General features: G+C 40.1%; 4 protein-coding genes and 1 long non-coding RNA gene across 8 annotated transcripts; 1 reads left to right on the top strand and 4 right to left on the bottom strand.

Annotated features, from left to right (window-relative positions):
- Nucleotides 1-747: 747 nt before the first annotated feature.
- On the bottom strand, nt 748-5,401 carry LOC103152386 (paralemmin-2). The gene is made up of 2 exons (XM_007572831.2): nt 4,679-5,401; nt 748-2,504 (listed from the first exon to the last, which is right to left on the bottom strand). Exon 2 carries the CDS (start codon nt 2,388-2,390, stop codon nt 1,809-1,811), a length of 582 nt encoding a protein of 193 aa, XP_007572893.1. The 5' UTR covers nt 2,391-2,504; nt 4,679-5,401; the 3' UTR covers nt 748-1,808.
- Nucleotides 5,402-5,517: 116 nt separating this feature from the next.
- Nucleotides 5,518-9,161, bottom strand: LOC103152385 (uncharacterized). 2 transcript variants are annotated; one of them, XM_007572830.2, is made up of 6 exons: nt 9,054-9,157; nt 8,848-8,931; nt 8,593-8,756; nt 7,872-8,108; nt 6,956-7,162; nt 5,518-6,875 (listed from the first exon to the last, which is right to left on the bottom strand). In XM_007572830.2, the coding sequence occupies exons 1-6, from the start codon at nt 9,083-9,085 to the stop codon at nt 6,685-6,687; spliced, it is 915 nt and encodes a 304-aa protein (XP_007572892.1). In that variant the 5' UTR covers nt 9,086-9,157; the 3' UTR covers nt 5,518-6,684. The 2 variants fall into 2 exon arrangements, with proteins under 2 accessions (XP_007572892.1, XP_007572891.1); XM_007572829.2 differs by having other exon boundaries at nt 8,848-9,161.
- Nucleotides 9,162-9,918: 757 nt separating this feature from the next.
- LOC103152384 (immediate early response 3-interacting protein 1-like) lies at nt 9,919-11,661 on the bottom strand. Its single transcript, XM_007572828.2, has 3 exons — nt 11,495-11,661; nt 11,221-11,322; nt 9,919-10,339 (listed from the first exon to the last, which is right to left on the bottom strand). The coding sequence occupies exons 1-3, from the start codon at nt 11,583-11,585 to the stop codon at nt 10,284-10,286; spliced, it is 249 nt and encodes an 82-aa protein (XP_007572890.1). The 5' UTR covers nt 11,586-11,661; the 3' UTR covers nt 9,919-10,283.
- Nucleotides 11,662-12,361: 700 nt separating this feature from the next.
- On the bottom strand, nt 12,362-26,806 carry LOC103152383 (mothers against decapentaplegic homolog 2). Of its 3 annotated transcripts, none has more exons than XM_016661085.1 (11): nt 26,624-26,806; nt 24,810-25,236; nt 23,552-23,641; nt 23,269-23,462; nt 20,084-20,218; nt 19,920-19,982; nt 19,264-19,317; nt 18,380-18,592; nt 18,057-18,194; nt 17,649-17,793; nt 12,362-14,821 (listed from the first exon to the last, which is right to left on the bottom strand). In XM_016661085.1, the coding sequence occupies exons 2-11, from the start codon at nt 25,043-25,045 to the stop codon at nt 14,698-14,700; spliced, it is 1,392 nt and encodes a 463-aa protein (XP_016516571.1). In that variant the 5' UTR covers nt 25,046-25,236; nt 26,624-26,806; the 3' UTR covers nt 12,362-14,697. The 3 variants fall into 3 exon arrangements, with proteins under 3 accessions (XP_016516571.1, XP_016516570.1, XP_007572889.1); XM_007572827.2 differs by having other exon boundaries at nt 14,698-14,821; nt 19,908-19,982; XM_016661084.1 differs by lacking the exon at nt 26,624-26,806 and having other exon boundaries at nt 19,908-19,982; nt 24,810-25,045.
- Nucleotides 15,663-16,104, top strand: LOC107833025 (uncharacterized). The gene is made up of 2 exons (XR_001658742.1): nt 15,663-15,706; nt 15,741-16,104. It is a non-coding gene; the product is annotated as an uncharacterized LOC107833025 (long non-coding RNA).
- Nucleotides 26,807-26,897: the final 91 nt, after the last annotated feature.

Here is a 26,897-nt window from a genome sequence, read left to right as displayed (position 1 = left end):
GAGCTGTGGGAGGGGGAGATAAGTCTGGTAAACTCCTATCTTCGCCCAGCAGGGTCCTAACTGGGGTTTTGCTGTCATACAAAGCAGTAAAATAGTCCCATCTCCCTCTGAAGGGGGTAAGGGGGAGAGACTTCTTACACAACTTCCAAGTGCACACTTCAGGCTATAAACATTGGTCTTCTAAGCATAAAGACAGAAGATATGAACTGAAAGCTATTAAAGGATTCTTTAATTATATGTTTGTCAGGAGTTTTCACGTGAGATTTGCTTTAATCTGAAAGTTACACTGCAAGTGTTGCTTCAGGCTGACAAAGCAAAGAGCAGTTAGGTTACATCAGCCTGGAAAAGGTGCAGCAGTTTAGATCTGTATCAATCTGATGTTAGTTTGGAAATGATAACGGAAGAAAACTTGCATAGGACTGTTTTTAGTCATACTCACCACTCTGAGGGCTTTAACACAAGAGCCACATTCACTCAACTGCACACACATCCATTTCTGTAGCTATGTATAGATTAAAACTGGTTTAGATGCCTCGACCAAGGGCACACTGACAAGTGGCAATTGGGGAAGGTGGAATCAAACTCGCAACTTTCTAACTGCTATCTTGCCGCTGAGCCACATCTGTCCAGACATTTGTTGGATGTATAAAAAAACAAAAAAACAAAAATGAATATAACTTAAGAAGAAGGCAACTGGACTTCACCCAAAAGTTCAGGTCTCAACATGGTTGGTAGTAACAAAGAATCCACAAATTGAGCACATTTATTCAGTAGGAAAAAAATAAGTATGTTTAACATTAAAATCACCAGAAGCTCAGTCTTTGGTACCGCTGCTGTTTGTACGGTGTCATTTTGCCAACAGGACAACACTTCTTTAATATTTAGCAAGATTGAAGAATGCAGAGTTCTGGGTCTTCTCTTTCACTATTTTCCTTACCATCCTGCTCACATGCATGGTGACATGATAAAAGGAGGTCCTCTTCCTGTCTGGAGCTACTTGCTGAAAGAATTGGGCATCAGTGTCACATCACAGTCATATCCCAGGGAAACAGAAAGAAATTGATAATTTACTACAAGTCCCTAGAAGTTTTTCAACTTAAGAAAAATAAGGTAAAAAAAGAAAACAAATATTTTGGTTTAGTTACCTCCAGTTAACAGTTACTGGAGGTTCCTCTTAAACATTTTTTATTTCTTAATCGCTAGATAAGTTGTTTTGGGATTTTTTTTTTTTTTACTCATGAAGTGCGTAAACAACAAGAATGAACAAAAAAAGACCTTAAAAATTTGATTTATTTCAGGTTAGCACCCATTTGTTTATGAACTTCTGTGTAGTTCTAAAATCCTTCACCATGAACAGATCTAAAAAAAAACATGCATTTGGTTTAGTATAAAAAAAATTCTAACAAACTTTCGAGAAGTATTTGTTTACTTCAAGACTGATCATCTAAACTAAGATTCTGTGCACGAAATCAAAATAAACATCTTTCTTTAAAGAAAAAGTACATGAAAAAAATTCTGGAAGTCAATATTGAGAAGTGTCTCAAACAGCCTATTGTGCCAGTTTAACCAGTAAGTACAAATGTGCTTCATATCACAAAATGTTTCTCCTGAAAGGCAAGAAACCAGTAGAAATGGAAGTGGAACTTAAAAGTTTTTCATGCATATAAAGGTTTAACAAAGAATGATAACATGTGGTTGTTCTCATATCTGTGCATCCCTAGCTGTAGCCTAAGAAAATCCCAGAATGTTTAACAAGTATGGATACTTTTGCCAGGCTGTGTCATTGGGTTTCAGAAGCTCCTGACCAATCATAGCACGGTGCAGGAGCAGCAGGGATTGTCTTTGTGTACTGCCTCGACCTCCTCCAGTGGTGGGGGGCCACGGACCGAAGACTCATCCTTGGACTCGGACAGCGAGCCCGTGGACGTGGACAGGAGCCTCCCGCACACCAGGTCGGCGGCGTTCCCATCCCTGACGGAGAAGTCCGTCACAGTTTTCTCCCTCAGCGACATGTCCCCGTCTTCGTCATCGTCTATCAACACAAACTCCTTAAGGTACATCGTCCCTGCTCTCTGTAAACTGTGGTCCTCCACCGACTCCTCAAGAGTGTAGCCATCTACAAAGGTGATGGTGGAAGACTCTGTGAGCGACTCGTGTGGCTCTGTGGAGTTGTCCTCAGGGCCCGAGTAGATGTGGCTGCTTGAATCCAAGACCGGTGTAGAGTTTCTGTGGAACGTCTCACCTCTTACACTGAACGTTTGTTCCTTTTCGGTTGTAGGAATGAGATCCGGAGCAGACGGAACCCTGTGTGTTGTGTCACCTCGGCTCCTGAGCTGGTCTCTTCGTTTGTGAGCGTTGACTTCCACAGTGTGGCCATTCCCGGGGTACATTTTAAGAGCCACTCAGAGGCAGTCATGATAGACCTGCGCACTCCTGCTCCCTGGTGGCGGAGAGAAGGAAGTGCTGGCACTGCTGCCGCCTCCTCACTACGTCACAGATCGGTCCTGATGCAAAATACAAAGATGGAGATTCACTTCAAAGGTGTGAATATACATAAGATTAAATCTATTAATTACTTTTTAATGATATCCAAATAGTAAAAACAGGCTTTGGGATGTTTTGATAATTCTGACAAATAAGCAAAACAGAACAATGCAAAAAAAAAGAAGAAAAACCTGCCTAAAGTTTTTCAGCACTTCATTAGAGTGTGGAGAATGTAAAGATGAAGAATGACATAAAGTATTAGACTTCATTTGGAAAATATGCAGGATGTAAAAAATGACCAGAAACTTCAAAAAAGTCCAAAAAAGATAGCCAGGGGGTAATTTGAAGAAGCACAACAATTAGAAAAAAAGATAGCAAGTGAAAATCAGCATTAAAACAGTTGGTGAAATATAAAAAGAAAACATGACAGAGGCTGAAAAAGGGCTAATTTGTTGTCTTAAAACCAGCTGACTTGTTCTGAAAGCTCCATGAAAACTGTTTAAAGATTATTTAATTTGGTTTTGGTTTGACAAAATTAGTATGTTGTTGTGAGACAAAGAACAATTATTCTCTGTGTTACTGCCATCACAAAAGGTTGGAGCTTTTAGGGGAGAAAAACCACAGACAGGATCAGTCTAAGAGTCTGAAGCATGGTGGCGGAGGGTCTTTACTTAACTTTACTTTCCATTATTTACCAAGAACTACTGGTTATTATGACCACAGCTGCTGTTCACACTAGTGAAACAGCGCTGGCGACAATCTATCATCTACAAATTACGTCATTGCCATATTTTATTCAGATTATTCTGTGCACGTTTCTGCTCTTTTCCACTTCCATATTAACTGGAGTAGATAATTGTAAGCAGGGGGGAGTTGTTGTACAAACCAGAGAGAGAGAGAGAGAGAGAACGAGCTGTCATTTGGGATAGGACTCTGGATCAAGAAATGAAGCCTGCACTGTGAAAGAAGCAGAAAATAACTTGCGTTCCCTCAGGACTGGCTCTTTGAAGACACACGCAGATGATTTTCTCTAATGCGCCCCAACAAAAGGAGGAAAATGATTATTTCGTTCTCACTTTTTCATTCCCATCCTCAGAAAAAGTCACTGTGGATATGGGTTCGCCACTAACATTAACATATATAAACCATTCCTTATTGAGAAAAATCTCCACAGAAATTACATCTGGACACTGAGATGGCAACGGAAGAAGTCTGGATTAGCTGAGTAATCTCTGGTGAACCATTAAGTGTTTATGGTCCCACGTTTTAGATCCAGTGGATGACCTACTTTCATTTTCTCTTAAGTTAAATCTCCCATCAACTCTGACAAAGTTAATAAAGTCTTTGACAGACAAACAGGCCCAAAGCATCACAGAACATTTTTTTAACCCTTAATCATCCATCATCAGAGAAAAGTACAAAGTTCAAGTAAAAGAGACAATACCCTTGAGCAAACTCTGTATGTTTGCGTTTAAGTTGGTAGGACACAAAAGGCTTAATCACTGTGCAGAGTGTTTGGTTGCTATGGTGATACTGTGAATCCAGAATGCCACCCTTTGCAGCAAATACCTAAAAATAAGCTTCGGAGATATAAAAAAATAAAAAAATACTGCTACCTAGTGGTGGCAAGTTAAATACACATTTCATTTATTGAATTACTATTGCTGCTATTTATATTACTATAGTAATCATCTTTGTAAAAGGAAAAGTGGCTGTTATCCATCATTTTGTGGTGCACCTGTACCCCACACCTCCGCCCTAATATTAATGTCTGCATCTACAAGTACCTCCTGAAATGTGGCTGCAGTATTTTCTGAATTAGATTGGCTAGCGTGGTAAATAAACACAAAATTGAATGACGTCCTGATGAAGGACGTTTCCAGTTTCTGGCTTTAAAAGTTTAATGCAGCTCACATTGTGCAACAGCTTGACAAAATGACCGTGTTACATTCTACTGATTCATATGCATGACAGATTCAGGACTCTATAAATGAATAATAACAAAATGCACGAAAACATGAGCCACTGGAACGTAGAATGGCTACTGAGCAGATAAAAGATACATAGGGCTTTAAGTGGCTGCTTAGTTTTGCTGCCGATTTTCAAAAAGAAGGGAACCGTTTTTTCACACTAACCCACAAGAACATAACGGAGCAGAAGATTGAGGCAGGTAATAATGACATTGTGTTTTTACCTGAAGCCGTCTGAGCTGCTTGCCTCCCTCTGATCCTCCGTACAGCCGGTGGAAATGACTTCTCATCTGAGCAGAAACTGGAAACAAAGACACTCCCAGCCTCCACTTAGAAACTACAACTGCTCTTTGTGGCACTGAGAACAAACCACGCCTTAAACCAAAACCACGAACATGATTGGTTACAAATATGTGTCATTTTTAATTGACTAAATACGAGTCGATTTAGTCAAGTGTTGACAATTCAAACAGCTGCATAAAGCTGCAGTATACATAACTTTTAACAAATATGTTTTTTTCCATATTTGTTAAACGTGTCACCATATTGTTACAGAATGCTACCAGACAGATAATCTATGAAAAAATAAAATAAAATAAGCTCCTCCATTTCCTCATGATGCTAATGCTGTCTGAAGAAATACACCGCTCCAGGTCAGAAGCAACCAATCAGGCCAGAGGAGGGTCTTAGCGCCGTCAATCATGTTCGTGTATTGAACAATATGCTAATGGTGGAGAAACAATTTACCAATCCAGAGAAACTGTTTATTTGCCATCACCGGTGGTCACACTAATCAACCTGAACATTCAGGCCAGGCAACATGAGGGTGATTGACAGCACTAAGACCCTCCTCCTGGCTCTGATTGGTTGTTTCTGCTGTGTGCACTGGGAGCACTAGGAACAGGCAGAGGAGCTCCATTTGTTTTCACAGAATATCTGTCACGTCTAATACTCTATGGTCAAAACATATTTAAAAAAATAAATAAATAAAAGTTACATACTGCAGCTTTAATGAAAACAATACAGAACTAGCTTTTACACAGAGGTCATCTCAATAAATTAAAAAATCATTTAAATTTATTTAAGTAATTCAGATGTGTATGTTAAGCTCATACAGATTAATTACAGATTGACATATTTTCACTGTTTATTTTGATAAAAATCAATTTCTTGAAAAATGTGAATATTTTATAGAGAACATTTTTACACACAAAAATGAGAGGCTACTGAAAAGTGTCTACATGTTTATGCAGTCAACATGGAGGGGCTTGGTAGGGGCTCCTTCTACATGAAATAAAATGTGAAAGCAGTGACAAGCACAACATGGCTAATGGAGCTTTATTACGGTGAATTTACGCAGACGAAATTTAATAAATTTTAGGGCCAATTTAAACATTAAACTACGTTCTAACAAAGAGTCTCACTCTTTGTAAAGCTACCCTGACAGATGCATTGGAAGTCATGTTCAACCAGAAGACAGAGGAGGTCATAATTATTGCATGATCTTAGAAAAAAAATCCATTCATCCAAATCCTAAAAAAACAACAAAAAACAAAAATGTGTATATTATGAGAAAACACCTAGTAAATTGCTTTTCAACTATAATCAAATCCTCTTAGTCTGATTTGTTTGACAAAGCTTAAGACTTTTCAAAACAACTTAATTTTTTAAAACTAACACCTCTCAGCTGTGCAGCGATGCATGAAGAGCCACTCCTCTCTGTGCCACACACTGAAGGGCAGCATATAAATAATCCAAGAGGACAGACTCTCACACACATAGAAGCTGCAGACGGAAATACTGGAGTGATGAAATATTGAAAAACATTCAGTCACAGCAGGAGTGATGTTTGCTTTGACCCAATACGGTCAGCGGGTCGACACAGCACCGACAAAGTGTTGAGTGGGTCTACAAAACGTCCGGCGTAAACCGTAACCTCAATCTGACTGGAACCTGCTGAAGGGAAACTAGATAAAACATTTATTATTACTGAAACAAAGTGAAGATTCTTCTGGTGAAAAATCATCCTGTAAGCTAAAAACCAAAAGAAATCAACACAGATTTTTCCCAACAGATCTTTTAAACAAGGAAAAAAATATGCTGATGACTGATAATAACCTGAAACATAGAATTAGAAAAAATTAGATCCTGTTTATGAGTTAGAATGACCTAGTCAAAGATTATCAGAAAACCGGTACGTAAACATTTTTGTTGACAGACGTTCTTCATCCTACGAAATCAGTCCCACCATGTGGGAGGAGCTTTGTCCCTGTAGTTGCACCTGGAAACTCAGGCCTTCATCAGCAGACTGACCCACGTTTTTGCTCGTGTCCCAGAACCTGATAGTTACGGTTCCTGCTGCTGGTGGATTCTCCTTAAACTGGGCTGTGACACAGACAGGAGCCGTGATGATTTCAACACCTGGAGGCACAACAGAGATGTGACGCGTCATTTGCCTGGCTGCAGACAAATCTGTGGTCGATAATTGGCTGCCTTCCTACCTTTGTGCTTTTCTATTTCGGCCAAGCAGACGGACAGCATCCACAGACCCGGCACCGTTCGAGACTTCAGGCCGCAGAACACAGCCGGCAGAGACAGGAGGCGATGCGGGGAGTAGTCGGTGAAGGGCCAAACACACCGAGGGCCGGCCAACATGGGAACTCTGACCTCCACCTGCTTCATACTGTCCTTATTGTCTGGTTCCTCCTCTGAAACAGTAAAATTCACATTTATGAAAGGAAGAGTACACAAAAATCGTATGCAAGTCATAGTAGTAACATATGTTTACTCAAGTAAAAGTAAAAAGTAGTCATTCAAAAATTAAGAGTAAAAACGTTATTTGGTAAAAAGGTTACCCAAGTACTGAGCAATTATTCAAACATAATATTTAAAAATTATATCAGACAGACCAAATTATAAAGTTATGTGAAAATGTTGGTATTTTAAAGAAGTATTGTTATGTAAAACCGACTTGTTAGAGCTTTACCTCATGTTATAATGTCATTCGCTCATTAAAAACATACTTGTTGCCTCGATTCTTTTCTGCATGTTTGAGAAATACTTTAATCTCCAAGGCAACCATTCAGCTGTGCAGAACGCCTGCGTTGACCGAGCTTTTACTCAGAGCTGTGGTTTCCAAGCTTCTGTCTTACGGAGCAAAAAGTACAGCACAGTAAAAATACTCCTAAAGTACATTTTGTCCAAAGGGTTACACAAGTAAATGTAACTGAGTAAATGCTGAGTTTCCCCCAGTGTACTATAAGCCTGGCGGGCCACCAGGCTGTATTTGGTGGCATTGTTAGCCTGGAGGGATAACAACGCTTCCCCACCAGGCTAAGTGTTGTTTGTTTGTTTGCTTCTAAATGTAAGGTATGAATGTTTCTGAGCAGAAATCGCCACAGAAGGTTTCACACTAGCCTTCGTTCCTCAGCAGGTCTCTCGTGGGCTCGTGGCGCCGGTTCTGTGACAGCAGCGTTACGACGCTCTCCCACACCGGACATCCGGAACGAGACGCAGCGGACAAACAGACGTCCACCTCCACCCCTGCATCCGTCTGCTGGTATCCCTCCACCGCGACCTGCAGCATGAAAGGACCCTTCTTCAGCTCATCGATTGGCTGAAGGGTTTTCAGGCTCTGTCGCACACGGACAAGACCTAACAACAGAAAGTTCATATTGGTGAAATACCGGCAGCAGGGAGGTGAACAGTATTCTGCAGGAGTGTCAGATAGTGTCAGTACTGCTTCTTTTTATTTGTTTTGTTTTTTGTTTTTTACTGCTGACGTGGGTCTGATGAAAACCTCAGCATTTACAATACCTTGCAAAAGTATTCACTCTCCTTTTATTATACTACCACACAATTCAATTGATTTAGTTGGATTTTCACATAATTATCCAACACAAAGTAATGGATAATTTTTATTAAATTATAAGCTAACGATATCATTTTAATAAAAAAGGCCTGACCAGTATGGCTGAAAATGAAAACCAGGTATCATTCTCTTTTTGAGTTTATTACTCATGTAAAATCTCAACAGAAACCAGATGTTTAATTGTAATGCGGCTAAACTTGAAATATAAATTGAACCGTTAAACCACGCCGTAAGGAACTGCATTTGTTCGTGTTGTTTTTGTTGTACCTGCTGGGCTGAGCCTAAAGTTGTGGTCTGTTAACAACATAAGCATTAGTCTGGAGCAGAGAACCTCCGGGAAACACAGCGGGAGGTCTCTGAATTCAGTGTCCGGATAATCCCATCCATACCCCGCTGCTCCGCAGAATCTCCTCAGCACAGTTCTGTCCAGCCTCAAAGAGCAGCACAGATACGCTAACTCAAAACGAGAACGTCCAGCAGTCCGGCTAATGTATAAAGTGTTTTATCACACTACTTACTCACCTGCAGTTGAGCACCGTGTAAACAACAGCACGCGCTCCTGTTGCGCGCGCTGCGTACAGGTGGCCTGCTCTCCGCGTCACAGCTCTGCTCAGGTATTTGATGTAAAGATACACAAAACTCGGAAGTTTGTCGCTATTCAGCGCATTTTGACGCAGCAATTTGTGAGAGCGATAAATGTACATGTAGCCTAAACATACGGAACATACGGAGAGCGAGGCAACAACACAGCTTCGAGCATTTCCCATGCTGCTCAGACTTTGTGTTTTGAACTCGGAGGTCAGACGGCGCAGGATACTGTTGAGTTCTACGGCAAGCGTCATGAGACAAACATGCTCGATTATTTAAAAAACGGCTGGAAAATAATGAATTAAAGCACTCCTTTATTCTGAACTAAAAGATATTCTTCAAAATACGAAAAGTATTCCGATATATGTTGGATAATTTCAAGAGAAGGTTTTAAATTGTTAAACCTTATTATTGAAAGAGTATGTTGGACCCTTTATTGGTCAGGTCTGCAACCATTAAGGGTTAATTTGAATTTTCACAGTAGAACAAACATCCTTCTCAAAATAATAAACTCAGTCTTTATGAGTAGAATAGGTCACAAATTCTCAATGGACCTACTCCAGAGACTCATAGGGTTAGCCATTTTTATCACTCAAAATGAAGTTTGCAGATGGTCTTCAAAATAAGAGTAGGTTCCATATTATTGCTGGGAAATGTTGACCTTTTAAAATATGGCATTTAAATGAACGCTCAAAACGACACATGGAAAACGTGATTCTTTTGGCCTTTCAGATTAAAACTCACAGATACCCATCAAAATAAGAAACTTAACTTAGTCCTATATGTTGAAATGGTTGTCAAGCCATTAAAAGCCCCCAACAAAGCTCATTTTTATTCCCTTACTTCAAAACTTCAGTAAGGGAATAAATTGAAAATCAAACTAACAGGCACAAAAATATTTAAAAACTTCAAGATTTTATAGGTTATGTTATTATAGCAGAAGGAAGTTAGACAGCACTAAATGAGTTAGCATTTTTTTTAAAATGACAAAATGAAACCAGAAGAATCCTTTAACTTTTATAGTACATAACATATTCCTCCAGAAAATTTTCCAGTGACACTTTGTAACACAGAGTAATCTGAAAAGCTCTTTATTCTTGAGCATTCGGACAAAAACAACATTTTCAACAACTGATTCCAATTTCTTGCAAGTTCTTAAATCTCTGATGATGAATTGTAAAACTTGTATTTAGCTGATCATCTCTGTGGGGAAAAGGTCATCAGAGTTATGACTTTATTTGTTGTTGAAAGAGACATTCGTATTAAGGCTGTCGCCATGGGGATGTTATGAAGCAGGTTCTTCGGAGTGGTTCCTGAGCAGACGGACCTGTGGCAGTCGGCTGGTCCATCCAGACTGGATCGACTGTTCTTCATCCGAACAGAAGCAGCAGAACAATGCAGACTGAATTAACGCCTATAAGCGGCACTGCAGGACGACACACGTCAAGATCAGGTTATTTAAAGAAACATTTAACACAATAACATTATCTTCATTAATTTCTTGCATAACTTTGGCTGTGTTGATGTAAATGGCATAATATTTTAAATTAACTTTATATTTTTCTTTTCAAGTATTATTTGCCTTCTAAAGGAGACAGTGCAAACTGTGTCCTGTTAGCATTTTTAAGGTCATTTATGCCTATTCAACAGGGAGTTTTGATTACATCACCCTGGCAATTTGAATAGACTTTTTTTTCATTTCCTTGTGATAAAAATCCCTTTACAATGTCACATGTTATTGTTTTCCAATAAGTTAAGAATTTTATTTGCTGTAAACCCCCAAATTTGGTGTAAATAGAATTGGAAAGAAGCCAAACACCTTTGACCCTCTTTTACTTTATAAGTAATTCTATACAGTCCTCTATTAATATTGAACACACAGATACTGCGATAACTATAAATTAGCACAATATTGTATAACCCTGTTGCTGTGTTTGACGGTATAGCTTACTAAGCTCAATAAGTTAAAAAGGATTAGTTGGCTGATTTTAGTGGTTAGCAGTAAATATGTTTTTTTCTTTTTTTTTTTTTAGCAAAAATGAAAAGAAATGCTTACATCTCATAATGCATGCCTAAATTTTATAACTGTGAGGCTATAAACTTTGCTTTTAATGGAACTTATCAGCTTAGTATTTTACACTAGATGCTACACAAAACCTTAAAATACGTGAAAGTCAACATGTTACTCAATCTGTTACATATAAATGAGGGATTCAAAAATATCCCACCCAAGAGTTTTTAAATAAAATTTAAAAAAAAGTTGATCAGAAACAAGCCAGAAACTGCAGTGTAAAAAGAAACAGGCACCTCTCATCACTGTCCTCACAGAGCGGATGAGGTTCATCAGCTGTACTTTGATGCCTGGTTCATCACCAAACCCTCCAACGCTTTGGTCCACTCCCCAGCCGACTAACCGAGAGCGAAAACAAACACCAAACAACACAAACATATAATTCCGTTACATTCTGTTAAACTCATTAGTCTGTAATATCTAATTTAGGAAGTTAGCATAAGCTAACAAGTCGGCTACATTCAGTAGTCCTGTCCAATGACTCGAGGAATTTACAACCTAGCTACTTACTTTTACTGAGGAACCTTTCTTCGTGTAACACAGCGACAGCGTTTATACACAAGATAGCTGCTTGAATTAGAGAATACAGCGTAAATGCCATGATAAGTCTACAGCAGCTATCTGCAGGCTAGCTGAAGCTATTTACCTATGACGCGGAGTACGGTGGCCGAGGATGGGAAAATGTGTCCGATTGGTCGAAGTCCGCACTCTTTATTGTTATAATACACAGAATCAAGCTTCGTTCGTATTCTGTTACAATAAATACTCCGTTTAATTACAATACTCCGCAGAAATACCCATATTTTTACACTGTATTTTATGTGTTGTAGAGCGTCATTAAAGGGGCAGTAGTATGTAAAATCAACTTTTTATCTTTACATCATGTTATTCCCTCATCAAAAACATACCTGAAGTGTTACTTTGATTCTTTCAATATTTTTGAGAAATCCTTTAATCTCCATGGCAACCATTCTGCTGTGGAAAACACCTGGGTGGACCTAGCTCCGCCTTTAAGACGCAGCTCCTCCTCTGCACTGCGGTTTCCAAGCTTCTGAGCTTCCGCCTCACATAGCAGCCCTTCCCCTGCCACTCCCCCACTGAGTGCTTTCAGACTAGCCAGTAACAATTAGCCAACACCAAGCAGAGTTTCAGAAGGAGCAGGAGTTTCTTAAAGAGACAGAGGCTCAATTTCAAGGAGCTAAATTACAAAGTTGAATTTCTTTGAAGTAATATTTGACATGAACAGCATCTTTATAACAACTGAAGGCAACATACTCGATTGTGCTATAAAATAGGACTATGTACCCTAGAATACACACAAAACTCTCCCTTTACATATGAAAACTTTTATTATTTTTAACAAAAAACAGGCAGGTTCATGAGAATAAAAATCTTTATTAGTGTTTTATGAAGTCTGCATAATATGCCACACGCCTGAGAAGCTCATGGTCAAGAAACAAAAAGAAAAAAAAAACAGAAGAAGAAAAAAAAAAACCTGCTCTATCAATACCGCCCTCTATTGGTAAAACAATTGCGACATCTACAGTACTGACTTGTTTGCAAAAAAAAATGATTACTGTTAAATACACACATAATGTACTACTTTTATGCATATGCACATCTGGTCCACGTCAGTTTTGTATTGTATTTTTCTTTTTTTTCTTTTTTCTCTTTTTTTCACATTCATATGTTGTAGGCCAAAGATAAGAACAATGTAACACTGGACCCAAACACATGGTTCAGTTCCTCCCCGCTCCCAAAAAAAAAATTAAAAAAAATTCATAATGCACTAGTTGCACTTCAAGTACAATCTCTAGTGTCATATGGTAAACACATGTACATCAAATGGTGGGCCAGGGACATATTTAAACTTGCAACAACCAAGTAATGAGTTTAAGGTAGTAAGTCTCGTACAAGCTGTCCTTTAAAGACTGAACGAACACAATACGCACATCAACACATAATGTCCCAGTGTGCAGGCACATTCACTCCCATCCAGTTTAGCTGTAACATTTTAAAAGCCAATTGAGTGTGGTTAACTTGCTCGACAAAGCACCAAAAAAAAAGAGCTAGAGGAGGTCAAATGTGCTTGGACAATAATTACACACGCACAAAACAAAATGGGTAAAACAAAAATTTTTAAACATCTAAAAAACTATAACTACAAGGAACGGGATTCAAACTTTCAGTCAAATCTGGTTTTTTGAGCTTTAAACGCAGCAGATTTCTTTGGAAAACAAAAAACAAACAAAAAAGACTAGATATAAGCTACATATGATGTAAGGGCAGTGATTACTTTCTCTTTTTTTCCCCACTTAGACAAAAGATATGCCATTTAGAAATTTGGGGTAAAATGTAGGAATGATCTACCCTCTCTCTCATATTAGAAATTACTGAGGTGTTGAAAATATTTGAAAATAAAAAATGAATGATGGAAAATTCATTTTTTTATTTTTATTTGTGTGTGTGTGTGTGTGTGTGTGTGTATACACACACACACACAAATGCACAAAATAAAACAAAGTAGCAAAACAACAGGGATATTGACTATGGACAGAATGAATTTACACTGATGCCTTCAAAGTTCTCCTGATGAGGCGTTTAACCGTTTCGCCTTCCAGAGCTCAAGCAGTCTCCGTGTTAGAAAACAAAACAAAACAAAAACACAAAAATGTCCAAAAAGAAATATAGTTTTTGATAACTTCTGATATATTTTCTGGTCCCTGCCCAGCATGCTCTGTAAAACCTGGCTGGAAGCTAGAAAACCAGGCGAATCGGATCGGATGCAAATCAGCTAAAGAGAACGAAGAGTGCCAAATGACGACCAAACAAAAAAAAATAAAAATACCAACTACAATAAAACTACAGCCAGTCTGATAGTGCAGTTTCTTTAGAGCTATGGAAATATTTATTTTACTAACATTCCTATACGTCTATCTTGAAGGTATGTCTTAGAACGACACACTGTGTTAGTTAAAAAAAAAAAAAAAAAAGAAAAGAAAAAGAAACAAATTGGGCGCCATTGTGGCAGAGGCAATTGAATCAAATTTCATAAACACATTGTGGTATTTCCTTCAGGAGAAAAACAGCCACCAAGGCCATCGTTTCTTCAATAAGCCGCCTCCCCTTGACAACAGAGAAGTCTCCCAGAGAAAAGTAAACTTAGGTTCAGAACAATGGATGTGGTGGGATGGAACAACGGAAAAAAAAAAATATATATATATAGATATATATATCACTTCAGCATTCAAGCAATCTTCAACACTGAGAACCTATTCACAGATATTTTTGGTATTTCCTCTACTTCCCAGACAACAACCAATATACATTTTTTTTTATTTGTACCACAAATAGATCTAATATTAAGGACTTGGGGCAAAGCAATTTAACAAGGTGCATGACATAGGTGGGTAACAAAGTGCCAATCTCACTCTTTTTTTTTTTTTAATTTTCCATAAAAAAAAATAAGTCTGCATGTGTGTATATGTGAGTTGAACTATGTATTGATGTTCTTCTTCTGTGTGTGTGTGTGTGTGTGGGGGTGTAAGTTAAAACGGGGATGTGGAACCGAGCCCCAAATACTACGGAGAATGTTACAAAAACAAATTCTGTTATGATTTTTTTTTTTCCTCTCTGTTTTTTTCTCTCTCTTTTTCCAGTTTGGAGTGTAGCCATCTTTGTATCAGGGTCATTTTGGGCGTTTCCTTTGCAGCTTAGGACATACTGGAGCAGCGTGCATTCGGGGTGCCCATCTGGGTGAGAACTTTGTCCAGCCACTGCAGCGGGCCGTTCAGGTGCAGCTCGATCCAGCATGGAGTGCTTGTCACGGTTTGTCGCCTGGGGGAGAAAAAAAAAAAAAAAAAAAAGCAGTTTTGGTCCCGAGTTTTCCCAACATTCCATCTGCTAATGCTTTAGACATTTAGTGTACCAATTACTTTTCCAAAGCCACGTGTGTATCAGCATTTTAAGCACATTAGCCAGACTTTTAAAAAAAGTCTGTTAGTTTGTCAACTAGCAAAAACTAAACATCATCTTGCATAAACTGGAAAGGATTTCAGTTAGCAAATGTGCAAAGGACAATAAACAACACATCATTTAAACACTTTGGAAAACAGGTCCTTCTCAAAAAATTAGCATATTGTGATAAAGTTCATTATTTTCCATAATGTAATGATAAAAATTAAACTTTTTAGCGCAATGAATTTTAGATTCATTGCACACTAACTGAAATATTTCTGGTCTTTTATTGTTTTAATACTGATGATTTTGGCAAACAGCTCTTGAAAACCCAAAATCCCTGTCTCAAAAAATTAGCATATCATGAAAAGGTTCTCTGAACGAGCAATAAACCTCATCATCTGAATTAACAAAGTAACTCTAAACACCTGCAAAAGATTCCTGAGGCTTTTAAAAACTCCCAGCCTGGTTCGTTACTCAAAACCGCAATCATGGGTCAGACTGCTGACCTGACTGCTGTCCAGAAGGCCATCACTGACATCCTCAAGCAAGAGGGTGAGAAACAGAAAGAAATTTCTGAACGAATCGGCTGTTCCCAGAGTGCTGTATCAAGGCACCTCAGTGGGAAGTCTGTGGGAAGGAAACGCTGCACAACGAGAAGAGGTGACCGGACCCAGAGGAAGATTGTGGAGAAGGGCCGATTCCAGACCTTGGGGGAAGCAGTGGACTGAGTCTGGAGTAGAAACATCCATAGCCACTGTGCAGGTGGCTATGGATGTAGCCCCTTTCCTGTGTGCAGGAAATGGGCTACAGGTGCCGCATTCCCCAGGTTAAAGGTCAAGCCACTTTTGAACCAGAAACAGCGGCAGAAGCGCCTGACCTGGGCTACAGAGAAGCAGCACTGGACTGTTGCTCAGTGGACCAAAGTACTTTTTTTGGATGAAAAAATTTTGCATGTCACTCGGAAATCAAGGTGCCAGACTCTGGAGGAAGACTGGGGAGGAGGAGATGCCAAAATGCCAGAAGTCCAGTGTCAAGTACCCACAGTCAGTGATGGTCTGGGTGCCATGTCAGCTGCTGGTGTTGGTCCACTGGGTTTTATCAAGGGCAGGATCAATGCAGCAGCTATCAGAAGATTTTGGAGCACTTCATGCTTCCATCTGCTGAAAAGCTTTATGGAGATGAAGATTTCATTTTTCAGCACAACCTAGCACCTGCTCACAGTGCCAAAACCACTGGTAAATGGTTTACTGGCCACAGTATTACTGTGCTCAATTGGCCTGCCAACTCTCCTGACCTGAACCCCATAGAGAATCTGTGGGATATTGTGAAGAGAAAGTTGAGAGACGCAAGACCCAACACTCTGGATGAGCTTAAGGCCGCTATCGAAGCATCCTGGGCCTCCATAACACCTCAGCAGAGCCACAGGCTGATTGCCTCCATGCCACGCCGCATTGAAGCAGTCAATTCTGCAAAAGGATTCCTGACCAAGTATTGAGTGCATAACTGAAGATAATTATTTGAAGGTTAACTTTTTTGGTATTAAAACACATTTCTTTTATTGGTCAGATGAAATATGCAAATTTTTTGAGACAGGGATTTTGGGTTTTCATGAGCTGTACGCCAAAATCATCAGTATTAAAACAATAAAAGACCTGAAATATTTCAGATGGTGTGCAATTAATCTAAAATATACGACAGTTTAATTTTTATCATTACATTATGGAAAATAATGAACTTCATCACAATATGCTAATTTTTTGAGAAGGACCTGTAGAGGTATGTTTAAGGTTCTGGGTACAAAAGTAAAGAATTTATGGAATGGAAAAGGTACTGGGAGTGGTGGGTCCAGAGGTGGCAGCGGCCTGCAGCAGGATACCATTTGCTAAAGCAGCTCTAAGATTTTCCCAAAGCAATCATAACATGTATTTTCTTTAGCATTTTGTAATGTTCATTTACAGTCCAAGTCTCTAGCTAGCATCCCAGGTTAAATTTACATAAAACTCGAACACTTAAACCTTTTTGTGCGCATATTTAAATCATGGCCAGAGTTTCTGCAGGTTTCAGCAAGTCACATTTAGGACTTTCAAAAGACCATTTTACTGCCAGATTTTTAAATTTTAAGACCGAAGAACTAAAAATATATGGGGTGATTGTGAACTACTACTGCAAAAGAAGGGAGCCAGTGGCAAATACAAACATTGCCCAGCCAACTGGGGGTACATTTGCACTTACTCTGGTCGACTATTAGCCCTGCTGGCAAGATACCAAAGGTTTAATAGTAGCTAGCTACCAAACACGACAAATATATCTGTGCATGACAGAAAAATTCAGCAAGAAAAAATAAAATACACACAAGATTATATAGTCCTGTCATGACAAAATTGTAAGACCTGTGAGTAGCGTAGTTAAGGCCACAATGCTTGTTTGGGGTGCAGCGAATGTAGAAATGTTTACACAGATTATTGCTCAGGGTCATTTTAAATTAGCTGAACTGACTATAAGAATGTGAATACGAACTCTGGCTCCTGCATCTTATCTCGTTGTTATTGTGCTCCCGTTTTAAGGCCATGTTAAGGCCTTCATTTAAGATACATGAATTGAAGACTTTCTAACGATGTGAGGACATGCTGCTTGCTAATCTTGCTAATTAACTGAAAACTCTAGCGCACACAGCATAGGGAATGCTAGTTGCGACGGTGCTCACCTGTACTCGGCTCCCCAGCCTTTGACGAAGCTCATCCTGATGGTGCACATCCTGGTGAGCTGGTAGACGGCCTCAAAGCCCTGGTTGACCGACTGGGCCAGCAGGGCCGCAAACTCCTGGTTGTTGAAGATTTTTAGATTACAACCTGGAGGAAGAAAGCCGTGAGAACCGGAGCGTGAGTTTTAGAGGCGACACACAAAAAAAGGCTTATTTCTGAATAAAGTGCCAACTACTGTTCAGCTTTTTGAGGCTTTTGTGACAGCTTGTGAATACAAAACAATAAAGAAGTTTTGAACTTACTTACATTAAAAATACATTTTAAAAGGAGGTTAATTATCATAACTGTTCAGTGTTATCTGACTAAACAGTCCGTCTTTCTCCTACATGCTGCCATTTTCAGCCTCTTACCTGGAGGAATTTTACACACTGTCGCTGGATGCCAGCCGTACCGCTGGTTGCAGTTTGGACTCTGGACAAAGATAGCGCTATCACTCAAGCACTCTGCAAACACCTCCCCTCCAATGTAGTAAAGTCTAACTCCTCTTCCTGTTAAAAAAAAAATTAAAAATCTAATTCATCATGCCTTACAAATAGGAAAACATGCGAATTTGTGCCCCAAAATCTAGAACTAATTTTCAAACTTCTATCTTACTTGGATACTATTGAGATAAACTTACAGAATAATTATGAAGCGAAAAAATGAAACAGATATTCTGCTGACTAGAACCAACCTATGTGCCGCCGAGTCATCTCCACAGTGGCGTTCCTGTTGACGTTGGACAGCAGGCCGAGGCAGAAGCGCTCCGAGTTGGACGGGTCCGTGAATCCGTCCACCGTCAGCGAAGGCTGAGAAGCGTGGAACGTCTCGCCCACGCGCTGGTTGAGCTCGTAGTACGCTATGGAGCACCAGAAGGCCGGCTCCGAGTACGTCACCGGCTGCAGGTCTGCGGGACGGGAGCACGGCATCGGTAGTTAGCTACAGTCGTCATGGTAACACAAATGCCATTCCACAAACCGGTCACATGACCAGATGAAAAACACACAAAAAATTTTTGATGCATTCTGCAGATATTTTTTAATTTAACCACTTAGGCCTTTTTAAAAAAGATATTAGAAATAAATTAAAAGATATAAATAAACAAATGATTCATTTCTTTTTTAAATAAGAAAAATATTTCATTGCCTAAAATGCAATAACAGCATTCTTTTAGTGAATACATGACCATTTGTAGCAAAGGATGCATCTGCAGCTATAATGGAAATTGTTAAATTATTAGTAACTGAAATTAGTAAAGCACAAAAGGTGCTTAAGATTTTTTTGCTATCGTTACAGAATTTGAACCAGGTGAAGCTAAACCTATAACAGGGCCTGAAAGAGCTTGGAAAGAAAATGGCCAAGTCGTGTTTTAGTTGGGGTTTTTTTGTGCATTGACACAGATAGATGTAAATAACTGCGATAGATGGATGGATGATATATCATTTCTATCTCATATTTGTGACTTAAACTGAATAGTAGTCGTATTGTGGCATACTTTGTGATATCGGCAAACGCATCGTCATCTAAACAAATTGACATAATATTGAACAGTGATAAAGCAGGTGGTTCACATCTCACCCATGCTGTGATTGACCGGAGACAGAGTGCTGGGAGAGAGTTCTTGTGGAGAACCTGAAGCAAAAACAGAACCAACAGAGTTTTACAGCAGATCGTCACATTGTGACGGCCTTATTCATTTATCATCATTACTATATCAAAATTGATATCTATATACTCTGCAATAAACATATCACAAAGAACCATTCACTGTTTAAGTGTCTTGCATTCGGCCTCTCTACATCTGTAATATGTCTGGTGAAACTTGTCGTTTAATGCAACACAAAAGGCTTTAGGAAGTAAAGAGTCAAAAAAATAAAATAAAATAAAAATCTGGTGTCAAACTCCAGTCCTCAAGGGCCGCTGTCCTGCATTTTTAAATGTGTCACAGGTACAAAACACTGGAATGAAATGGCTTAATTACATTTAATTTGCCTGCTGTCTGAATGTAGCTCATGTTAACTTTAAACTCTAAACAATTTCACATTGTCAGTGTTTGTTTACAGCAAGTCATGACGTTACTGCAGTTCCCACCAATATTCACGTCTTTTCCTCAGATTGTGCAGCTCTAAACAGGCGGTTCTGATAATACCATGACTTCATTTCAAAACAATACCGTCCATCTAATCGGCACCAAGGGAGAAGGACGTGCTAGTCGAGGGTACCTGTGTCCATACTTTGGTTCATCTGCTGGTCGCTGGCCTCTCCATCCTCGCTGATGTAACCCGGTGGAGGCGTCTCTGTTGAGAAAAACGAAAGAAAGCCAGACGATGCTGAATTGGAGTTCGAGAGAAAAACTCTTCATCAAATGATGGCGGCAGTCAAATCCAGACAGTTCTACCTGGTATGTAGTTGTTTGGAGGTTCGATTCCTGCGGGGAAGTTTGTGTTTTCGGGTATGGAATGAGTGTAGTCGTCCAGAGGTGGCAGCTCGGACAGGATTTCTGAGTGTCTTGGCACAAGAACGGGAGGCAGCACTATGGTGGAGGATGAAACGCAGGAAGACGTGAGCTCACCGTGTTGCAAAATGTTTTTGTTTTTTTTTTACTTAAAACCAGATCTAACAGATTTCATAGGAAATAAATGAATAATTAGTTCATAAAGATTATAAGACAGACTTGGGAATATTAGCTAATTATATTAAGAATTTATTGAGATGCATTTTTTCAACTAACAGGAAGTGTTTTACTTGAAACAGGAAGTTGAACTGTGACATGTTTTGTTTTAAACTGTGGTTGGAGTGTTTTTTGTTTGTTTCTCTGGTCAGTCCTCTGCAGTGTCTGTTCAGCTGCTGTATTTTTTCTCTGTTTTACTTGTTCAGAGTTTATACAGGAGTCCTAGAGCTGAATTTACTACCTCTACAATATTTTTACTACCAACACAAAATCGAGCCAATTTCGCACCGATGTGTTCAATTTTGGGAGATCTGTGATCAGTCGACATTTACGTGAAGCCAATCTCATCCTCTGATCTTTTCTACTTCAGCAAAGGTCTAAAAATCAGCCATGTTCCTCTTCTGCTCTGCAGCGAGAGGTTTGACCGATAGACCGGCCCACCAGGTCATGTCTGCAAGCTTGTAGTTATCAATAGTGACCCCACTGTTAACAACTCAGAGACTTTCTTCCTATATTTAGCGACATTTCAATCAACAAAATGGCACTGTCTAAAATCGAAATTGGCAGGTCAAACTTTTTATAGATTGATAATCTATGATCTGCGAGAAAGCTGCAATTGGCTCACTGACCCATGTAAGATGACGGCTCATGTAAAACAAAACTTTATCCCACTTACTTGAAGGTCTAACTGTGACTTTAACTTGACCAAAACCTCACGTTAAAAACAGCAAGCACTATTTTTAGTGCTTATCCTAAATATATATATATAATTTTTATTTTATTTTTTTAAAGAATACCAGTAAAATGCAATGACATTACAATTTCACAAGCTGATGTTTTTTTCTCAGAATTAGTTTGCTACTAAATGTCAACACTAGGACAACTTGATAACAAGGTTCAAGGGCATCATATTTCACAAGTCATTGAAAAGTTTAAATAAACAAATATCTATGCAGCGAAATTCGGTGTTTCTGTGACCAACACACCAACTCTGTCAGATCATCGTTACAATTTGAGCAGCTGTTTAAATTAGCTAATCATCCACCGCTGTGTTCAGATGATCATTTTATAATCCCAAAATAAACATCAAGCCTGAAAACATGAAACTGTTAAGGACTGAATGTGTTGTCCTTTGTGTGGGAAACGTTTGCGGGTTTTATGGTTTTGGATCCTCACAAACAGTGGAGTTGTTTGTTGCTATGGCAACGAGTCTCTGCGTAGCTAGCAGACGCGGAAAGTGAGGGGTGGGCAATACGACTGGATTCGAGTTGTTCATTGACGGTTTTTCTGAGTTATTTCCCCTTTGCTGTGGCCCACTGCTCTAAATTAAGAAAGTTTCACTTAGTTTACGGAACCGTTCTACCGCGGCTACAGATGGCAAGGAAAAGAATCGTCTTTTTGCCTTCGCGAAATTTCCGGATGTAAACAACATGAAACGTGTCTAAATGGTATCAGTAATAATGAATGACAAACTTGTACGTAAAAGTTTTACCACTTTTACTACAATTGCAGTGGAATTTTCACTTTTGAGTATGTTCACACTGCAGTCTGTTGTTAGCGCTGCAGTTGGTGTTATTTAGCTTACTTTAGTTGCTGCGGTGTTCAGAGCAGCTCAGCTCTGAGCGCTGGCTTTAGAGTCAGCAAGGTCTGCTGCCTGTCTGCAGCTCCCGTCGCGTCGCTGGTAAAACTTTAGCTCGTAGCTGAGTTTGAGTTTGCAGTTGCATCGCTTCGTTTAGCACCAAAAACCGAAACGGGGATCTGCTCCACGGTGGAGCCTCAACCCGCGCAGGAATCCACTGCTGATGAATGGTGGCTGATCCGGTCGGTCTGATTTGATCACCGTCAAGTCGTCCCAGGTCAAATTTAGATTTTTTTCCTGCATACTTTACAAAATGCCTTTCGGTCATTTCTAGTCTTTGAATCTCGGATCACCGAGCCAAAGTTGTAAAAACTTATACTTTCCCATGGCGAAGCGCAAAATAACTAGCTAGTCTCAACACGCTAGGCGGTTCCAACACTACGCATGCGCACAGCAGCTTGGAGTCTACCAGTGACAGCTCAGGTCCTGCCAGTATGGTAGTAATTTTTTATACAGATTTTAGGGAGACGAACTTAAAACAATAAGTGAGCATCAGTGGAAAATTAAAAATATTTTGAAGGGATGATGAAAAATTTACAACTACCTTTAGTTACTTCTTACTACTTTTTACTGGCCTTAATTTGAGCTCATTTAATTAACTACCTTTTGTTCTTAAATGATGAAAGTCAAAGGCCAGAATCTCCAAGATCATTTTTGAAGCTCCTGTTTCTACACACTGCACATCAGGCCAACATGTGATTGATTCTCTTAAACTGGGGTGTCAAATTCCAGTCCTCAAAGGCTGCTGTCCTGCAGTTTTTAGATGTGCCACAGGTACAAAACACTGGAATGAAATAGCTTAATTACCTCCTTCTTATGTAGAGAAGTTCTACAGAGTCTTGCTAATGACCTAATTATTCTATTCAGGTGTGGTGCAGTAGAGACACATCTAAAAGTTGCAGTGGCCCAAAAGGACTGGAGTTTGACAGTCCTTTTGGACTGTTGGGGCACCACTAAACCAGTGGTGCCCCAAAGTTGGTCCTGGAGGGTCGGCATCCTGCATCCTTTTAGTTCCCTCTCTGGTGGTAGTAACAACCTTTTCAGCAGGTCAATGTTCTTCTTAGGCCTCTAATGAGCCATCATTGCATCTAGGTGTGCTAAACCAGGGAGAGAACTAAAACATCCAGAAACAAATTCCTTCCTGTGTCAAAACGCAACGCTTTACTTTGCGTTGAACGACTTAAAAAGTTGACGACTGCCTCTTCGGCTGCTCTCTGTGCAGTGCTACAACCAGACGTGTATCAGCGATTTGGCCGACAAGCGTTGCTCTCACCTGGGGTCTCCACCCTCTGGTAGTGGTAGGGGTTGATGCACACCTCGTCCTTCTTGAGGTGGAAGGCGTACTCGCAGGCCTCGATGGCGCGCAGCTCGTGGTGGCTGTGAAGGTCCGGCCACCGCCACAGGCGGCAGTAGATGACGTGAGGAAGGCCTTTCCTGTGCGAGACCTGCTGGCGGCCGTCTAGGGATCTGATTGGACGGCGAACAGCAACAAGGATGTTTTTAAAGTCCAATCTTAAAACGTTGTGAAACACCAAACGCGAGTTGAGGATATTCACCTGGTTTGGTCGGGGTAGCTGTATAGGCCTGACGTGTCCCACTGTTCTATCGTATTTGGTGTACTCAGTCCCCATATTTCAGAGCAATTGCTGTGTACGGGGAAGAAACACAACCAGGAAAAAAAAGAAAGAAACATTAGTATTTTTTCAGTAAGGATGTGGAAACTCTTATTGGAGTTCTGTGGCAAAATAAAGCCACCAGATTCAACTGTGGAAATGAACTTCAATCAAAAGAAGCCGTTTTGAAGGACTTGAGGAAAAATAAGAGTGATGTTAAAAATCCGTTCTCCATGTTGTGGCTTTGTATTGAACACTAAAAATAGCTTTTCTGCAGATAAATATCTCAGAACTTATGTGGAGACAAACAAAATATGGAGTTTTTGGGGGTGGAGGGGTATGGACTTAAAGGTTTTATCACTTGTGATGATAACAAAAGTGACAATAACAACTGAGGGTGCACCAATTGCAGTTTTCTGGCCAATCGCTGATTACCGATCTTTAAAAGCCTGACCACCGATTTGGCTGGTAGCATTTTTTTTTTTTGTTTTGATCTGAAATGTTGGTGAATGTAACAAAGTCGCTGAGTTGGCAACAGTGAGGCGACTGTTGTTAACTGAAAACGTATAGACTTGAGCTTTATTGGTAGGCTATTTATGTTTCTGGAGAAAACAGTAAAAGTACCAATTCCATCAATGTGGACAGTTTTGGGGGCGTTAAACATTATCAATTGGAATTTACTGTGACAACGATAAATCAAAACTCTTATTATGATGATAAATTTATCCAGATAAATGGGAAACGATACGATAAGTGTCCAGCAAGAAGCACACCAAATAGCACAAAACAAAGGAAATGAGAGGAGGAGGAAAGTTAATCAAAATCATTTTAATAATAATAATAAAAAAACCTAGATTCAGAAATTCTTAAAACATTTACAGAAAGTGTCCAAAAGGGAAAGTTGACAAATGAGCTGTTGCTTCATCAGACACACAAACACCAGGGAATTCCAGGAAGCAAATCTTTCCCAAAAATGTTCCCACTGAGTTTTAGTCTGGGTCATCAAGGTCGGCCGATAAAGGGGAACGACTTCTCCTGACCTTTAACAAACCCTGCAGACGCCTTGGGCACAGTGGGAGGCAAACTGTAATATTCAGCTGAACCCAACGCTCAAATACGTCTTTGGAAATGAAGTCAAGTTAGGGAGAGAAACGGGGGAAAAAAAAAAGTTTCCAACCATTAACAAGAGGAGGAAGCTCACCTCGGGATGGTGACACACTTTGTGTTGCAGTTCTGGGAGGTGATGGCTTTCTCCAGCTCATCCAGCTGACCCGTCTTCTTCAGCTTCTTTACCAGGCTTTTCACAGCTTTCTCGCACCACTTCTCCTCTTGCCCATTCTGCTCGCCGCCTCCCGCTAAACCCGGCCCGGTCGACGTCTTCTTCAGCGTCAGGAGCCTCTTCACCACAGGAGGGGTGAACGGCAAGATGGACGACATCTCGACCCACCGAGAGCCTCGAGGAGGTTTTGGTGTGAGCTCTCGATTACCGACGAGGCAGGGGGCGCACGGCGGGGGGAGGGCGAACTTGGAGCTACAGCTTTGGGCCCTTGCTCTGAGGGGCCCTTCTGGTAATGAGTGAATCAAAGGGTGGAAGCCAACGCTAGAAGTCACTCAAAAGATTTGGACACCTTGCAGGGGAAAAAAAACCCATAAAAAGTATTATAAATCACAAAATCAGAAAGAAAAATATTTTTCAAACCTGTTTTCAAACCCCAAAAATTTAATCAACCAATTAATTAGCCACCAGCCATATGCTCACAACCTTGATCTCATCTTTAACAAATCCAAAACACGCTGTTTAAACAGGATGAGTTTGTCGAAGTGCACTGATGTACTTCACAAACAGCAGATCCAACTCAGATCTTTTCAGCAGTTGACCCGAGTCAACTCCGATCCAAGTAAAATCGGGGGATTTGGATGAAAATCGTAGATATGTTAGTCTGGAAATAATTATACGGTTTTAACGATAAACTGCAGCAGAGCCATAATAAATAAAAATAAACCAAAATCATTAAATCAGATCTCAACGATCAAAAAAAACAATTAGAGGCTCATCTCAAATTATAAACTATTACAGAACTGGATAATTTCGCTGGTAAGTTCTAAATTAAACCTAGTATATAAAACGGAGAGCTCCATACTGGTGTCCACTGTGGTCTCTAAACTTTTCCAAGAGTAGCAACTCTCAAAAACTAGAACAGAATCACTGCAATCTGATGCTAAACAACAGATTTGGTGACCAGAACTGACCATCTAATATTAGCTCGTCACAGGCGTCCGAGCTAACTGGCTCGTAAGCTAACATAACTGCAGGGCTTCCGTTTCCAAACAAGACAAATTTACGAGCCCGATAAGCAACTGAAAGAATGCTGCTAAATGACTGAAAGCGGGTAGTGTATTTTGAGACAAGGCCAGCCGAGCTACAAGAACCTGGTTGCCCTGAGAGGGCCAACTGTTAGCTGCCTGGGGGGGGCCTACTGGGCTCAAACCACAACACCACAATGACTAGCGTTAGCTCCCAACATTTCCAAAGAACATTTGTTAAAATAACAGGTGGTAAAGAAAAGCAGGCACATTTTAGAGATGCAAGTTCGATTAATTATTAATGCAAACTCGAGCTAAAGGAGCTGACGTTAGCTTCACGGAGCTAGCAGTCAGCTTGTTATCAAAAATCCTTTTGTTGTGATCCGCGGAAAACCCTCCTGTGCGCAACAGTCAAGTGGGGCTACTTCGGCACCTAGCGAGTTTTCCACAAAACCCATCTGATTCAGGCCCAGTGTTTTTTTATTATTTTTTTTAATAAACTGTTTGGCGATGTACATGCAACGTTTCTTCATTTCAGCGCAGCTACCCATCTTTTTCCTGAAAAATCCGCATCTAGGTTTGTTAGCATCTTGGACAAACTCTTCCAAACAGAGTTGAGGCTCCCGCTGGCTAACGGAGCAACATCAACCGCAGCTTCAAAACAACACACTCCCAAGCCGAAAAAGCAACGAAAAGCCTTTCAATAGTTACCCCAGCTTTGCAATCCAAGGCTCCGCTTCAACAGCGGCTACCGTCCGGAGACCTAAAAAAACACTCATAAAAATATTTTCTGAGTACAATTCAGCAGCCAAACCATACAGGGCTCCTCTCAAGTTGCTACCAGCGCTACAGTTGCTCGTTAGCTGAGTTAGCTACACCGGAACAGGCTACAAACGTCACAGTGACGCAAGAACTCTTAATCCCTCCTGATTGGACACAGAAATGTGTTCGTTCTGTGATTTTAAGTGTTTTTGTGCCGAAATTT

Source organism: Poecilia formosa, unplaced genomic scaffold (genome assembly GCF_000485575.1).
Source record: "Poecilia formosa unplaced genomic scaffold, Poecilia_formosa-5.1.2 Scaffold309, whole genome shotgun sequence".
NCBI lineage: Eukaryota > Metazoa > Chordata > Actinopteri > Cyprinodontiformes > Poeciliidae > Poecilia > Poecilia formosa.
The sequence above is the reverse complement of the archived record's forward strand: the minus strand, read 5'-3'. Positions and strand labels throughout refer to the sequence as shown.